We start from the raw sequence: 17,153 nt of genomic DNA on the forward strand, positions 1-17,153 counted from the left end.
TTGGGCAAGATGACATGCTGGCCCACTTCCAGCTGTGTTTTGAGCAGCGCAGGGAGAGCCGGGTCAAGAATGCAGTGAGGGCAGAAGAGGATGGCAAAGACCTCAGGGGGGCCATGTTCAGCTGGCTGCTCAGGAATCCTTCGAGAGTAAGGTGGGAATTATACATGTTCAGCCAAGTGGACATCAGTGTAGTTTCTTAGTAGTGTGAGATAGGGGACTCTCAGAGTGCTCTTGTCTGTCAAAATGTTATTGGTTTTTTTTGTTTTTTTCCCCCAAGATCCATTTAGATGGGCTTGAATTTCTGGGAGGATCTGCATGGGTATACTACGAGAGGCAGGTTCAAGAAATAAATATTTCAAAAAAAACACCCCAAAACACCTACTCTGAGGCATCTGGCGATGGCATGCCACACCCTGTTGGGGATGTGCCTCTCACAGCCCAGTGACTCCATTCATCAAGCTCGACAGAGAGAAAGAGAGCACTAGAGAGGAAAGGAGGAAAGGAGAAGTAAACAGAGGCTGAGAGGTGAAAGGTAACGTTGCAAGACAACAGCAGGAGGATTGAGTGCTCGGGGACGACAGCAGGTAAAGGTAGGTAAGCACGGAACAGACAGGACGCAAGGAGGCGGCGATAGAAGGAAAGCAAAGAAGAGAAAAGCACAGACGCTGCTGGGAGGATTCCCATTAACATGGAAATCACTTCCTCTTCTTCGGCTCTCCATGGCTCACTGATGGCTCGGCAAAAAGAGAATGGCTTTAGCTCCTATTATTCTGCGTGAGGGGGCACACTGCCAGGTCAGATGAAAAAGTAATGCAAAAAAATAAAAAATTGTCAAGACAGTCTCTTTGCGCCCTGTCTCCCTTGGTTTTATGTGTGTTCTCTGCGAGCAAAAGGTCTGGGCTATGCAGGTAAACGTGTGATAGATTCACCCAATTTCTACAGAAGCTGGGGCTGAGACACCAAAAAGAAACAGGGATGAAAATGGGTGCAAATAGTTTAATGAAGTTTGAAATTCCCCCACTTTTCCCCATCATGACTCCAGGAAAAGGTGCGAGTCTCCAAAATTCTCTGAGTGAGGAGAATTTAAGATCCTCTCAGACTCCCGTGAGACTGGATTGCCTGCGTGTAGGTCTTCTGGAAACCTTGTGTTTTGTAGGGCGATTACGGCACGTTGAATCTCTTCTCACAGGCTCTTTTGGCTGCAAAGGCTTGTGGCAGAAAAGCTCATCAAGGGAAGCTCTGCTCATGGATTCCTCCTAAGAGCTGCCAATTCGATGTGGCTATAATGTCAGCGTACAGCCCCATTTGTTATGCATGTACGTATAAGTGAAGAAGAACAAAAGAGTGCAAGAGAGGGAAGAGAACAAAACGCCACTACCCACGAGGCTCACTGACCCTGCTACTTTAACACTTGCACAACTATCGGACACACAACTCACACACACACACACACACGCAATGCAGTTAGTGGGCTGCCGCCGCATTCTTACCCACGCAGGGTGAAAGCCTCGAGGAATCTATCCAAGCAGAGCTCTGTACTGTGCCACCATTGACTCCGGGGCACTGCAATGGCAGGCCTAATTGTGCGTTGTGATATGAGGGAACCATTTCAGAAAAGGCTTTTCATGCTTCAGCTCTGTCTCACTATCCTGTGGAGGCTGCACAGAGAGAGTTTTGAGCATTTTGCTCGAAGTGTAAATGTCCAGGTAAATTTTCTAAAGAGGTCTTGAGACATTCATAATCAGCTATCAATAAAACACACAACAGCATTAAATTCGTCTTTTAATAAGAGTACAGGTTTATGTATGCAGGCATAAACAGATGCACACATTTGTCTGCATCTTTCCTTCGGCACAAAACCCTGAAAACCTGCTTCATTTCATTTCCCAGCATCCCTTCAGCTCTGCATGAGACAAAGTGATTTTTAGTTAGCCCGATTATCACTGTCACCATAAAGCCATTAGCTTTACTCCTCTCCCTTCTTTCCCCCGTCTCCATCCCTCCATCTTGTCGTTTCCCTCCTCCCTCCTTCACGCTTTGGTGAACTTGCCCCCAGGACTTGCTTTCATGCATTCTAAAGAGTGCTGGCTGCACGTCTTTATCGTGCCAGTCCAAACAATAGGAGACGTCAGTGAGTGGGTGGCGATCATTGGACAGGGCGACAGGACGTGGGCGGCCGAGTTGGACCGGATTGGCCTACACGCATGTCCCTTAACTACGATGAGCCCATTACTAGTCCACAAATGCGCATTAGTCATGGCATTTAACTAAATTCATTATCGATGGCCTATTGAAGAGGACACAAGCTATTTTCGATATGCATTAGATTGTACTGAATGTGATTGGACTGCTAAAGAGGGCATAATAGAAAATGATGCAGGCTGATGCCAGCTGTGGTGGCTGTCGATTGTCATTGTTATATAAAGGCAACAAAAAGGCAACTTATTCTACCTCCCTCGTGGTCTACCAACGTTCTTTTATGCATCAATATTGCATAAGCCATTATTCATAATTTAAGGACTTTATTTGAAGAAGCTTTGATGACCAATATTAAACACAGTCACGGATAGGGGACACACGCCATCATTAATGATGGCTACAGCAGTTTATGGTGGGACTGCGAAAGTAAGTGCTTTGACAAGGGGGATTTCTCAGCACAGACACTTTCTGCCACAATGACTAAAAATGATTGTGTGCTGAGGGTGTTTTAAAAACAGAACAGATGGGAGAGGGTGTGATAAGGGACATGAGGGGACCGGGTGGGTGTGTGTGTGTGTGTGTGTGTGTGTGTGTGTGTGTGTGTGTGTGTGTGTGTGTGTGTGTGTGTGTGTGTGTGTGTGTGTGTGTGTGTGTGTGTGTGTGTGTGTGTGTGTGTGTGTGTGTGTGTGTGTGTGTGTGTGTGTGTGTGTGTGTGTGTGTGTATACAGCCAAATATGAGCGCAGGTATCAAAGGCCAAAAACATTAAGACAGATTTCAACAAATGCCAAAGAAGGTTGGCCCACAGATAAAGTACGAGCACACAAGGTTAAGCCATTATGGCAATCTGTGAGTACACTTTTAGCTCACCCACTCGTTCCTCTTTGTTGTCTCTATGCCTCTTTGCCGTTTTTCTTATGTGTCTCATTCTCACTAAAGGACATAATACCCTTTTATCCCTGCCGATTACCTCCATTCTATTCACTCCCCCGCTCCCTTTTCCTTGAACATTTGTCTCCTTGTCTCCTCAGTCTCTCGGTGGTTTCCTCTGTGTTCTCTGAGTCATTTCTCACCCACTCCTTTGCTTCTTCCTTTTGTCTCACTCCACCTTCCTTAGCCACTCTATCTTTCTCCTGCTCTCTTCTCGAAGCAAAAAAAATAAGTGCACACACCCAAAGATGTGCATCCACTCGCACACACCTCCTCTTTCAGTCTCCTCCCATTCACACTCTCTGTTACAGCCTCTCTCTCTAGGGAAATGAATTAGTTATATTTATGATGAAGCCCTCTCTGAACTACTCCCTCTATCGCTCCTCTACTCTCTGTCTCATCTCCCTGGCGCATAAAATGACACAGATCTTATCGGCGCTACCTATGTAGTCATCTGTCAGCCCATCTATCTCTCCATCCATCAAACCGCTGGGAGAGTGATGGCTCCCTCAACGTTTTTATGTGGCACCGCTGGCAAGCCAAGGTTGTTTGGAAACCACATAAAAAGGGGGAAGCAGCACCTGCGTCTCTGTCTGCGCGCTTGTCACTGAGTAGAGTAGTTGCTACTCAAACAGCTTTTGGAGGCAGAGCCGAGGAGCCCGAGAAGTTTTCAGCAAGCACAAGTTATGGGTCTCCGGACAGATCTGGGAACCCAGTGAGTAGAAAATGCTTCACAAACCGTCATGAGGTTGTAAATCAGAGCAGTGCCCTTTGACAGCATCCAGATTCATTTGAGGAGGTAGAGATGGGGACAGATCTCGACGACTCGAGTAGCTCACACATCAAATGTTGACATTTCACCAAGAAGTATCATGCAAAGAGTGACATTTTACTATCTGATATTTCAGATAAAGAATGTGGTTGTGAATCATTCATTTAGAGCACTGAGATTAAAGTAAAAGTCTTGTACAATAGAAGATTGAGTATTTCTAGTTGTTCTTTTCCAACCTTGTAAAGAACTGGGTGTGAAAACGCAACAGTCCTGTGTGAGTCCAGAGCTTTGTAATCAGACTTTGAGATATCCATCTATTCAGTAGCTTCAGCATTTCTCAAGCATGAAATAATATTTTATGAAACAACATAATTACAACAGTGAGGATCAATGAGAACTACAACTGCATATCTTATCATGATCTCAGACTTTTAAATTAGCAGGCATGATGAGAACAAACTAAAGCAATGTGCAAAGAGTACTTAAGCTTTATGAACAGCCCAAGGTCTCTGCTGAATGCATTTCATTAACACAAGTGTACCAAGCCTCTGGGAAGTTCTCTATATTGTATGTGAGCAAACTGCGGGAGTAAAAAGTTGTGTCAAGCCTTGAAATGTAATTTATAAGCATCTTAAGTTACACAAGCAGTTTGTCAAAACGTCTCTCAGGCTCAAGGTCCAACTTCAAGATGTCAATGTATCTTTCAACTAAATTACATTTCTTTTTTCCATCATGGAGTTCAGTTGTCACGGACATTGGTACTGTTGAAATGTCGGATTAGAAGCTGTTATGATTTCATTCATGCCATATTCTTTGCTATTTTGGTTGTATCTTGACTTGTGTGATTTTCACCTTGCAATTAACAAGGGGAGAAAAGCCAGTGAATTCCTTGTTTTCTTCTAAATTACCTATGATGAACGGAAAGAAATACTTTGGAAAATAACTTTGTGCTGATAATCGGTTACTGATTTTTTTATTTTTTTTGTATGACTGTATGATACTTAAACCACATAGTTAATGGATTTTAGAAACGTGGACAACTGTGAATGTATTGACGGAATACAGAATAAAACTGCAAGTGACAGTAGGTCTTTTTAACACAGAATAAGTCATATTCAAGTGTACTCTATTGTAACTAACACAATGTACTCTACGACAGTGATAATGCCTAATGTATTGGCAATCTTTTTTTTGATCAGGTTTAGAATTATTTTAAATTAATGAAGTATTAAAAACACATACCTCAACAACGTTTTAGGGTTAGAACCTTTGTGTTACACATATTGATGTTTGTTTTGGGTTTTTTTTTCACTGATTGTTTTATAATTACTTTTAACTGTGAAGCACTTTGGTCAACCTTGGCTGTTGTTTTAAAATGTGCTATACAAATAAAGTTGGATTGGATTGGATTGATGCCCTATGAAGGTTTAATGTATAAATAGCAAAGAAATATGTGTGGAAGAATATGAAATGCAAGAAAAAGATTTTACAGAAATAGAAAATATGGATACACTTATTTTTCACTAATGTCAGTATTCTGAGCAGATTAACATTCCTTGCATGTAGCACCTTTACATACCCTACTTTCCTGAGTGGTTCAAATTAATTTTTTTAAAAAAAAAGGTTGTTCTTTGCATTAAAGTGGTCATCTTATTTATAGGTACTCTTTCCGTCTCTATTTCAATTTATCCCGGGGAGGATTCAGCTGAGGAGTACACACAGCCATAAATTATTCAGCTATAGTAAACACAGGGGGGGGAAAAAAACATGTCCAATGAAAGAAGTACATGAAAACAAGTGTATGATATATTAAGTCAGCCCGACAGCAGCACTATGGCCCCACTACAAAAGCTATGTGACGCTGTGGAAGTCCTATCATCTTAATTTCCCTGTGGATTACCAGAGGTGCAGAAAATCTCTCCGCGCTGACTGTCCTGAAGCTTTGTAACAGAAAGTTGATCATTTGAGGAGTGATTTGATACCCAACGCCGTTGTTTACCCTCACACAATTAGTCATCCATGTATTCCACACAGCACTACCATAATTAACAGCTTAATCAGGCGTTGAGTTGATGTGAAATGAGATGGCAACAGAAACTTCCCTTCAGCACAATATTTTTTACATCCGTCAAGCTTGTTAGCTCCAGATTTTGGGGCATGGGTTGGAGCAAAGGTTTATGAGCTTTGAATTTGACGTGCTGCCATCAAAAAACAAGCCCGCTGAGGAGCACACGCTCCTGTGAGCATTAATGCTGACGCGGCAGGAAAATCTCACATATGCTGAGATATTTATGGGCTAAAGACTTTGAATATTCCTGAATCATCTTGAGCAAGATAATTGAAATGATGATTGTATTGATCGTACATTGAAGTTTATGCCACCGCACGTGCTCAAAACGCACAGCTATCCTTTAAAAGTTCTTTTGACATGGATGAGAATATAATGAAAGGTTTTCATGCGCCCAGGAATGCATCACTGAAATATCCAACAAATGTTGCTGTCCAAATTTGTTTGGAGCATAGTGTATGCCATTTGATAATGAGACCCAAAGGAAAGTGTGGTTAGAGCAGTATGTTTGCCAATAAAACGTCTAAAAAAATAAATAAAAATCTACTTTTTCTCACTTAACCAAAAAACAACAACTCTCTGTACGACAGCCTACTTTCTCTCTGCAATACTACCTCCTTAGGGCATACGAAATCCCCTGACAGCATTCAAAACCGCACACACAACAAACCCACTTATTTCCTGAAATCATGTTTAGGAGAAGAAGAAATTCTCGGGTGCAGTGAAAAGACAAGCCCACAAAGAAGAGACCTGCTTTTTCTTCTTGTTAAGGCTATAATGTACAGCCAATACCTGGTTCGTACGCTCCAATGTAATCCCCTCTTTCTGCTAAATGCCACAAGGAATAAGCAGCGCTGACCTTGGGAGACGTGGGGGCCGGATTTGAGGGTGTCTTTTTAAAAGCCAGGGTGTGTAATTGAGTAGAGCAGCGGGACGGCCAGCTTTGATGGTGTTCGTGCAAGCACAAGCCAGAGTGTGTGTTTGTGTGTGTGTGTGTGTGATAGAGAGAGAGAGCGAGAGAGAGAAAACACAGAAGAAGGAATAAAGGCAAGCAGAGAATCAGGGACACACACAGATGTATACAAACAGAAACGTGAGAGCACGCAGGCTGCTAACACACGTACTGTTTATTTACACAAATAGACTCATTTTAAGGCTGTGAATAAAGCACACGTGCGGAGAGGCGTCAGCAGAACCCAAACAGGCAACAGCCGGGAGGTTCTGATAGACGAGCGAGGCTTCAAAGCAGCCACTGGTACCATGAGGCGCCTCATCATACAGACAGATGAGAATGAGTCCAGCTTTCGTCCAAGAAGCCCTCCAGTCCTGAGTGCAGCTCAGTCCCAAACACTAACTTTGATTGGGGTTCAACTCGACCAGGACTTCATTAGTTCAATTTTGGCATTAAAGCCAGTGCTCTGTTGGACAAGAACCCTTCATTGTAAACTCATCCAATTCCTCAAAGTGATTTTCTTGCACTCCGCTATGGTAATGTTTACTTGCCCTGCGTCACAGTTCAGCTCAGTTGCAAATGCAGCATGCAAAATTTATATGACTGTTTTCCTATATTACTGGTACAAGTAGATAGAACTGAATTAGTCACGCGATGCCAGAGTATTTCTTTTTAAAAAGGAGTGTAATTTTTGAAACATTTTAATTATAACTTACACAACTATTAGTCTTGACAAGCAATGTGGGGGGAAGTTTGCGGTGCCCGCAGTTAATCTGACAGTCATGTCACCTCGAAATTACACCATGTTACAAAATGTTTTGAAGGAAACATAATGTTCTACCAACCTAATGGGGAACACATTGGCTGGGTCGGAGTGCAACAATGTATCAGTAATGTATTCAAAGTATAATATTCACACACAGTATGAGAATATGTGGCCTGGCAGTGCTATGTTACTATTATTCCCATGAGGCCCATCAGCACCGATGCAAAAATGGTTTTCTTCGATTAATCGTGCTTGAATGACATCATTTTACAAGCAAGTCGGCGTTTCCAAAAGCAGTCGTCATCTATCATTCAGTGCAGGATGACACGCGTGTAGTCTGAACAAATCAAATTCAACCAAACTTATAATTCAGCTGAACTGTCTCCGAGAACGAAAGTTTTTTTTTTCAAAAACCTTGCTCTTGAACTTCATGTTGCACAGTGACATAATTGAAAAAGCAATGTAGGCCCGTGGGTGTGTAATTTGAAGAGGATGTCGCCGTAACAGCCAGCTGGATGGATAACTGATTTATATTAATCCACAATTGATAAAAAAAAAACCCAAAAAAACCCAGTTGTGTCTGAAATCACTCAGCAAATAAGCTTTTAAATACACTCTTTGAAATAAACATGGACATTTGTCTCAGCAGGTGGCGTACTTGAAAATCCCACAGTAGCAAAATAGTTATGGTAACCTGTACAGTACTGTCTGCCAAAATGAAACTAAATCATCCCAGTCCTCTGCCTCAGCAGTGATCCCATTACACTGCGTATATGACTCACTTCATCTAACTAATTTTATTTGTAGTAATCTAAAAATTTCACAACTTCAAATTTCCAAAATATTTTCAAGCGAGACCACACTGTTGTATAGCGGTTCGTACTACAGCTCAGAAAACGCAATGGGATATTTTCATCATATCCATGTCATTTGGCTTTTACAGAATTATCACTTTACCTAATTTACCCATTTCTACACCGGTTCCAACGACACTGTGATTTAAATTGTACGTTATGTTTCTTTTCAGCTTCTAAAGAGCCAAATGGAGGGGAATTCTCTGAAAGCTATATTACAATCTCAGCTCTTTCCTCTTTAATTGGAAGAAAGTTCACGATTTAATTGGAGGAGATGGCGCTTGCTTTGACGAGAAATGGCACAAAGGACAGCGTTAAGTAAAGGATGACGAGAACGCTGACCATCAAGGTCACATGACAAATTGGTTGGTCCTTCTGGAAGTAATACTGGACACAACTGTCAGTTTCTGTTGAGTTTTTTTTCTCTATTACAGCAATACAAAAACATTGGCCACAAACGCACATCAGTCTACTCAACAACAGAGTAGACATAGAAGTGAAGTAGTGCAACATAATAATGTCCAACAAAGACACAAATAACTAGAAAATTCACATGCGATATACAACCAATAAAGAAGCGCTACAAATCAAATGTTGTTTTTTTTAATTAATAATACAATGCTACACACTGGACCACAAGTGCAAGGTCTAATTTATTTAACTCATCACCAATAGAATTGAAAAGCCGAAGAGGGGTTAACATTTTCCGTTTTCCCTCTGCACTAAAAGACCTTTATGATCAAAAACAGGGAAATTATGCTAAATGTTATCAAAAAGCTATTAGAAAGGCAATTAGGTCGGTCCACATCACAGCCCTGTCAGATTATATGATATAATCTGACAGAATGTCTGCAGTTAGAAATAGTGGCTGATCTATCATTACCGAGGCAAGTTAAATCCATGACTGAATGTTTGATGAAGTACTTTGCGGCCCCGCAGGAGTGTCTGCTGCTGTAGAAATCCTGACAGGACCTGCAGGTCAAGAAGGTCTAAGAGCGCCTCAGCCTCTTGGTGCCAAACAAACACAGTGTTTACCCAGTTTGTTTTTTCGTAGCTGACCTGCATAATGAGAACTAGAAAGTGAGTGCAAGCGAAACAAAGTACTTAAAAGTCATTTCTGCAACGATGCAGTGACTGACAGCTTACTTGATGATACGTTTGAATGATGCCCCTCCAACCTGGCAGCTCCAACACATGCACAATAAACGTGCAGGATGAACACGTGTTCATGAAGCATTTGGTTTGTGCTCCTGTTCTTCTGCTGGCCCTCTTTCCCTGATGGACATGCTCTCCCTTTGGGTGTCAGCATGAGCTGCTGAGTCACTTACTCTGGGTGAAGCGTGGTGGGTTGTCATTGACATCACTCAGCCTGACTGTGACGGTGGTGGTCCCAGACAATCCCCCCAAGTGTCCCCCCATGTCTTTGGCCTGAAGCAGCACCAGGTACTGGTCCTGGGTCTCCCTGTCCATGTCGGGCACAGCTGTGCGTAGAATACCTGAAGACAAAAACACAGAGACATCAGAGTGGCCACCGGCACTTACTGGAAGCAGAGTTTCAACTAAAAAGAACATTGAATGACCATGAAATATCTGTGTGATTCTGAAAAATGGTTTTGTGATCAATATTTATGGCTGTATCATTAACAAGCACTAAATTCTTTGGCTTCCCAAAATGCACTTTCTGGCACACAATCTGTTTTGGAACAAAAGCTTTCTGCGCGCTGGGATCCCATCCAGCTCTATTCACAATCTAACAACCAAGAATCCTGTAAAAGCACAAGAGTATCATCCCATCTTTTGTATCATGATACCGAGCCTCTTTATCAGACATCTGTATGCAGCACCAAAAATTAAGAGTTTACAAGCTGTGAATAATGAATGGATTGGTTACCAATCATCTGTTTGGTTCTGATAATCAGTAGCATGTCATTAAATTAACAACACATGTTACATTTTGCACTTGATGGATTATTGTATTATAATAGGTCTTTAAAAACAAAGGAGTCCAAACAACCAACGCCACTGAGCTGAACTAAGTATCCAATATTTAAATATAAAAACATCCTAATTGACACCGTGACCTTTGATTAAAGACTTATTAACATTCATAATAGCATATCTAAATGCCCATTATGTGCTGCAAAGGTCGCAACCCTTCATAAAGGACTTCATCACAAATGCAGTTACACAAGTTAGTAAGTCATTAATAAAAGGTCGTGGGGCGTCTTTATTTTCAGTTAGCCTGCAGCCATCAGCTCTGAAAAGTTGTTATTTAATAAGTTTTTGGTCACATGCTAAAAAGCACTTTACCATTTTGTTAGTCCTTTGGACTTAAAAGCAGTATGTCAATGTATCAGAAAGCCAGAGGAATTTAGATGTAATTGCAAATATCTAATGAATCATGGATAATCTTATTTTCATAGAAAATATACAAAAGTGACATTATATTAGTACACATAGTAACCTCTTGTTTGCACGTTATTTAATGCGGCAAGACGGGGGCAGAAGTAATTACAATTTCAAATATCCAATTTTATAATACACAATGTCTTTTTAAGAACTTACTTTTGATGTTCCACATTTTGGTATGTTACAGCCTTATTAAATGGATTAAAGTTATAATTTTTCTCAATATTCTACACACCATGACAATGTGAAACGTTTTATAAGAAATGTTTGCAAATTGATTAAAAGTTAAAAACTTTTCCAAGCTTTCCAAAAGATGTTCTAACTGTAAATCTATTACTCCATAAATATGAGATCATGTATACAATTTCCATGACAACCGGATGCAATTATGTCATTTTTGAGATGTAATGTCATTTAATTGAAAAAAGATGAGAGCGATTCACTATATTGTACGATAAATGAAATCTGAGTTTATGACTTTACTATGTTAATGCGTCCTTATTTAAATCGTAATTTACACACGATTTTAGTATTGGACTTAAGGCTGTAATAATTTCTGACTCCTCTATTCATATTCACTATAAAAACACAATTGCCATTGTTTTTTTTAAATGTGAACTTATGTTGACATTACCCTCCACTGTAAGCTTCACCCGTGTTGTTGGCACTCTGATTATCAAGTATAACAAGCAGTTTCTCTGTTGAAAACTCAACATTCAAGTTCCGTTAATTAAGCTGCTTTTCGTCTAATTGACAGATAAAGTTTGTCCCAGAGCTCTTTGGCATTTTAGGAGCCCTTTTGGAAACCTATTGGGCGAAATCGAAATGCACTGTCACTCGGCTGGAGACACGGCTGCTTTCCCTGACAATTTGACAGCTTTTCTGACATTTCTGGAAACACTCAGTTTCCATTTGACAGCGACAATATATAACTTAATGTCCCGTTGAAGGGGCGCACAAGCACACACGCGCACCCAATGCATAACCACAGATATGTGAAGAAGCTCGTATGGAAAAGATAAATCACCACACTGTGGCAGCTAGACATGATGACAGAGCGTAAAATCTCGATCTGTGTCTCACGCTCTTTAACAGCACACCCAAGACGAGCCACTTACACACATTCAACATCGATCACCTCCTCCGTGTAAATGACCTCATTCTGCTACATATGATTGCATGTTGCACATGGAGTGCTGGCTGATTTCGCCCAACATCGGCCAAAAACACCAGCCTGGGTGACTTGGCAGCCCAAGGTGAATCACATTCTATGCAGGCTGTTTTGAATGCAAACGAACAAGCAGAAATATGCCTGGTTTCTGAGCAGAATTTATAAACAAACAAACTGAATATATGAGCAAATGCACTCGCCTCAGAGTGCACATTTTGAATAAAACCTTTGGTGATGAAGCCAACGAGAAACAGGGTGATTGAAAAAGGGAGATAGAGAGCAGAGTGAAGAGGGGAGAAGAGAGACGACATGTTCAGAATACTAAAGCTTGTCTAATAGCACAGTGTCACGGCTAATACACACTGCGCGGAATTAGGCTTATATTCGCCAATTAGCATTTCAAAAAGCGCCGGCAACTCTCTTTGGTTATTGCAGAGGTCCTCACATGTCAAGGCAATCAATTACCAAACATTGACATGCAATGAGCGAACTGCCAGTGTCAGGCCACCTGTGACCCATGTGGGCAAAACGAACGGGTATACAAGCATGCTCCCACTTCTGCACACACAAACACAAAATAAAAATAAAACCAACAACACTTCAGACGCCTCATCGTGAACCAGCTATAAAGTGTCTCTATGCGCCCTGTCAATCATAACAGCATCTGAGGCTTCAGACAGCTCAAACTGTTTCTGAGGCAACAGATTCCCCTCCAAGGTATGGTGCTAAAAAAGTAATCATCATAAAGTAAAATTAATAAATAAATCAAGAGCCCTCCACCCTCACCTCTCGCTCAATAACAAAACTTTCTGCCCTCAGGTGACAAGCGTGACAAAAAGTTATAGCAAGGGTGCACGCGGCAGACAGGTAGAGTTTTCTGTATTTGGTCCTGCATTGTAGTTCGCAAACCTTTGCTGACGTCTGTCTTTAAACATGTCTTGTTGCTGGTGCTTCATCCTGAAATAATATTAATAGGCTGATGCTGTGCTTTGTTCAGCACACGCAAACCCTGGCAGCATGAATACATTTCTGCCAACTCACACTGGGGTGAACCAGACAGGCGGGCGTTCATGGGGGAGACGTGTGTGTGTGTGTGTGTGTGTGTGTGTGTGTGTGTGTGTGTGTGTGTGTGTGTGTGTGTGTGTGTGTGTGTGTGTGTGTGTGTGTGTGTGTGTGTGTGTGTGTGTGTGTGTGTGTGTGTGTGTGTGTGTGTGTGACTTTGAGGGAGCACAGGAGGGAAAAGTGAAGTAGGAAAGATGGATGACGAAGTGTGACAAGAGAACAGGGGATGCACGGAGGAGGGGTATGTGCCTGCGTGCGTGTGTGTGTGTGCATTGTGAGTAAAAGTGTGAAAGCGAGAGACGTGTCTCTTTATTTGTGCATGCCGCTCCAGACATTCTCCGATGTTTGAACTCTAACTGTTGGCACGCTCATATTCTAATATATCTGTGTGCTTGTGTGCATCTGGAGCCCATCGATCTGTGTGTGTGTGTGTGTGTGTGTGCGTGCGTGCGTGCGTGCGTGCGTGCGTGCGTGCGTGCGTGCGTGCGTGCGTGCGTGCGTGCCTGGGGGACCGAATTCTCTTGTTTGCTCTTCAACATCTTGAGTATATTTGTTTTTCTGCAGTGTTTGTATGTTTACTTTCCGACATCTGTGCATCTTTTACAATTCTCTACCCATGTGAGTTGTGATTGTAGTGTATACACAAACGCACAGACACGGACGTACAAACAGATATATAACACACTCACCTGTCTGGGGATCGACGGAGAAGTACTGCTGGCCCTGCACCAGTGTGTACACTAGCTTGGCACTGTTCCCATACGTCGGGTCATCGGCATCTGTTGCTGTCACCTGGATTATAGATGTGCCTGCAGGGGGGACAGACAGGAGGGAGAGGAAAGTGAAGAAGAGAGCAGTGATATGGTAGGAAAAAATGACAAAGAAAGACAGAAAGGAATTAAGCGAGGGAGAAATAAAAAAGAGAAATACAAGGCAGAGCTGGAGCTAAGTGGACGGACTACAGCAGTACTTTAAGAAAGCTTTATATCAAGACAACCTCCACTCCGCTCTCCCTCTCCTTCTTTTTCAATCTCTTTTCAACGGCAGTGTGACAAATACTTTACCCCCCCCCCCCCCCCCAGCCGCTCACCTTCTACAAACCCCCCAACCCCCATCCCCCACCACCCGATTCTCTGTCTCACTTCATTTCTCTTCATCTCCGTCTCCAATTCCCATTTGCTCCCTCTCTCAATCGGACCGTCTGTCTCTTCAACAGGATTCCCTCTCACTCCCTTAAATCTTCTTTCTACGGCTCACGGAGTGTCAGCTTGGCAGGAAATTTTATTGAAATTGCTGGCAAAAATAAGAATATATGAATAGAGGAAGAGCTGCAAACACATTTCATGTGTTTGTGTATTTCTGTAAGTCTATATTTATACTGAAGTGCAGCAGAAATGACTTTTCCCAATGGGAGCAGAGTCAGACAAGATAGGGAAGAGAAGGGTATTTGTGGGAGCAGGGACATTATGTCTGATCAGAGCCATGACAGAGTCACTATGGGGGAAATGAGTGTAGATGAGTGTGCACGGGCATGTGTGTGCGCAGTGAGAGGGCAGGAAGGGACGGGGGATCAGTTGATTACTGATCCATTACAGGTAGTTAAGAATCAGAGGGGTTATCGACAGATGGTAGATGTAAAGTCTGAAAAGGCTTCACCAACAGACTCCCACAAGAGACGAGAGAGAGAGAGAGAGCGAGAGAGAGAGTGTATATGTGTGTGCGTGACCGAGAGAGAACGCTGCAGTAAAAGGATTTTCAGTCAGTTCACGATGGAGAAATATTAAAGGATAATTGTCGTTATTACTCAGGTCTTGTATAAAGATTTTCAATAAGCTATGGAAAGTACAAGTGAAGTATTTATACTTTAAGTATTTCCATGAGCTTTGAGACTAGTACACTACTAAATCATGAAGATTTTCCTTTTTTTTTTTTTTACATATTGATAACAAGCTACTTTTTGTCTACACAGTTATGCTTTTTTCTTTTTCTTCTCACAGTTAGGGTTAGTGCTGAGGGGTTAGGGTTAGTGATGAGGAGTTAGGGTTAGTGGTGAGGGGTTAGGGTTAGTGGTGAGGGGTTAGGGTTAGTGATGAGGGGTTAGGGTTAGTGATGAGGGGTTAGGGTTAGTGATGAGGGGTTAAGGTTAGTGGTGAGGGGTTAAGGTTAGTGCTGAGGGGTTAAGGTTAGTGGTGAGGGGTTAGGGTTAGTGGTGAGGGGTTAGGGTTAGTGAGGAGGAGTTAAGGTTAGTGGTGAGGGGTTAGGGTTAGTGGTGAGGGGTTAGGGTTAGTGCTGAGGGGTTAGGGTTAGTGATGAGGAGTTAAGGTTAGTGGTGAGGGGTTAGGGTTAGTGGTGAGGGGTTAAGGTTAGTGGTGAGGGGCTAGGGTTAGTGGTGAGGAGTTAAGGTTAGTGGTGAGGAGTTAAGGTTAGTGGTGAGGGATTAGGGTTAGTGGTGAGGGGTGAGGGTTAGGGTAAGCTTTTCTGGCTGAAAAAGGCTGGTTTCACATTAACCTGTTGAAGGGAGAAGGTTTGTCAATGCTCACAGTGATTCTGGCCGTCCAACCATAGTTCATGACATTACAACTTCTTTGAAAGCCGATCGATCGGAAAACAGTGTGAAACCTACACAAGTGTGAAGTGAGATAATGTGATCATGATATGTACATTATATAAATTGCATAATATATCAAATACTGTGTATCATATATGTATACACTGTGTATAAATGTATATATTGTGCATTTAGTAACTGTATCCTGACTTTTAATAGATTTAATATCTCTCTAGATTTTCAAATGTGACATGTTTATGGGAGTGTATACTAGCATTTACTGTTACCGTTAATCTGATTACTAACCTGCTTGTTTTTTTTTGTCTTTTGTTGTTGTATGTGGTATTATTGTATTGTTGCTGAAGACTTAAAATTTCCCTCGGGATTAATAAAGCATCTATCTAGTATCTATGCATGCACAATAACCATTGAATAAAAAGTGAAGTGTGAGATCTCTATTTTCTCTATCCAGTACTGAAAAACAATGTGACTGAAACAAAAAAAAACTTGGATATTATTTAGTCTTTAACGAATTGATGAAAAAAGCAGTGATTCAGAAAATGTTTCTGTGACCTCACACATACTTAAAATCATTTGATGAAAGCATCTTTGATAACAACACAGAACTAGTATTAAGGGAGCAATGTATTAATGCTTTGGCGATAGAGAGCATTGTTAATAATATCAAGCAAGATTTAGGATGCGTTAAACTTGATAACGTTGCCTATTGCTATAATGATTATGATTCGTGGGAAATACAGACACTGATGCTGTTAAAAAAAAAATAAATTACTGTTTAACTGACTGCTGTAACATTTATTTTTCTTATTTCATCTGCTAATTTACATAAATATTCAACTTGATGACTGCAATGTGATTATAACACACACACACACACACACACACACACACACACACACACACACACACACACACACACACACACACACACACACACACACACACACACACACACACACACACACACACACACACACACACACACACACACACACACACACACACACACACACACACACACACACACAGCTGTTAGAACTTTCATCCATAACTATAGTTAAAAACATATCTATATGTTTTTTTGTTTATTTGTTGCTAAAACTGATAAGCTGTCAGTTTAACTGCATTCATTGTATTTTGACGTACAATGATTCTCAAAGTGGAGGGCAGGAATTGTCAGGTGGTGGGTCTCTATTTGGTGTTGCTCTTTTGCTAACTTATTGCTCCAAAATGATGTTAATATCGAGAGACAGTGCCGCTCAGGTTCGTTTATTCTAACAAAGGTTGGAAAGTGTTTGGATCGGTGTGAAAACTGTAAATAGTGTATATAGTAATGTATAGTATAGTATTAACTTTAAATATAGTTATCTAAATACCACAAATTTCTTGGAGAAATTTAATGG

General features: G+C 41.5%; 1 protein-coding gene across 2 annotated transcripts in view; it reads right to left on the reverse strand.

Annotated features, from left to right (window-relative positions):
* cdh24b (cadherin 24, type 2b) overlaps positions 1-17,153 on the reverse strand; it is a 146,233-nt gene that overhangs the window by 48,202 nt on the left and 80,878 nt on the right. For both annotated transcript variants that reach the window (XM_080485657.1, XM_080485656.1), the window contains 2 exons: positions 13,871-13,990; positions 9,868-10,035 (listed from right to left, as the gene is read on the reverse strand). In XM_080485657.1, coding sequence (XP_080341783.1) covers positions 9,868-10,035; positions 13,871-13,990 — 288 coding nt within the window. The remainder of the gene's footprint in view (positions 1-9,867; positions 10,036-13,870; positions 13,991-17,153) is intronic.

Source organism: Lipophrys pholis (assembly GCF_963383615.2).
Source record: "Lipophrys pholis genome assembly, chromosome: 1".
NCBI classification, from domain to species: domain Eukaryota; kingdom Metazoa; phylum Chordata; class Actinopteri; order Blenniiformes; family Blenniidae; genus Lipophrys; species Lipophrys pholis.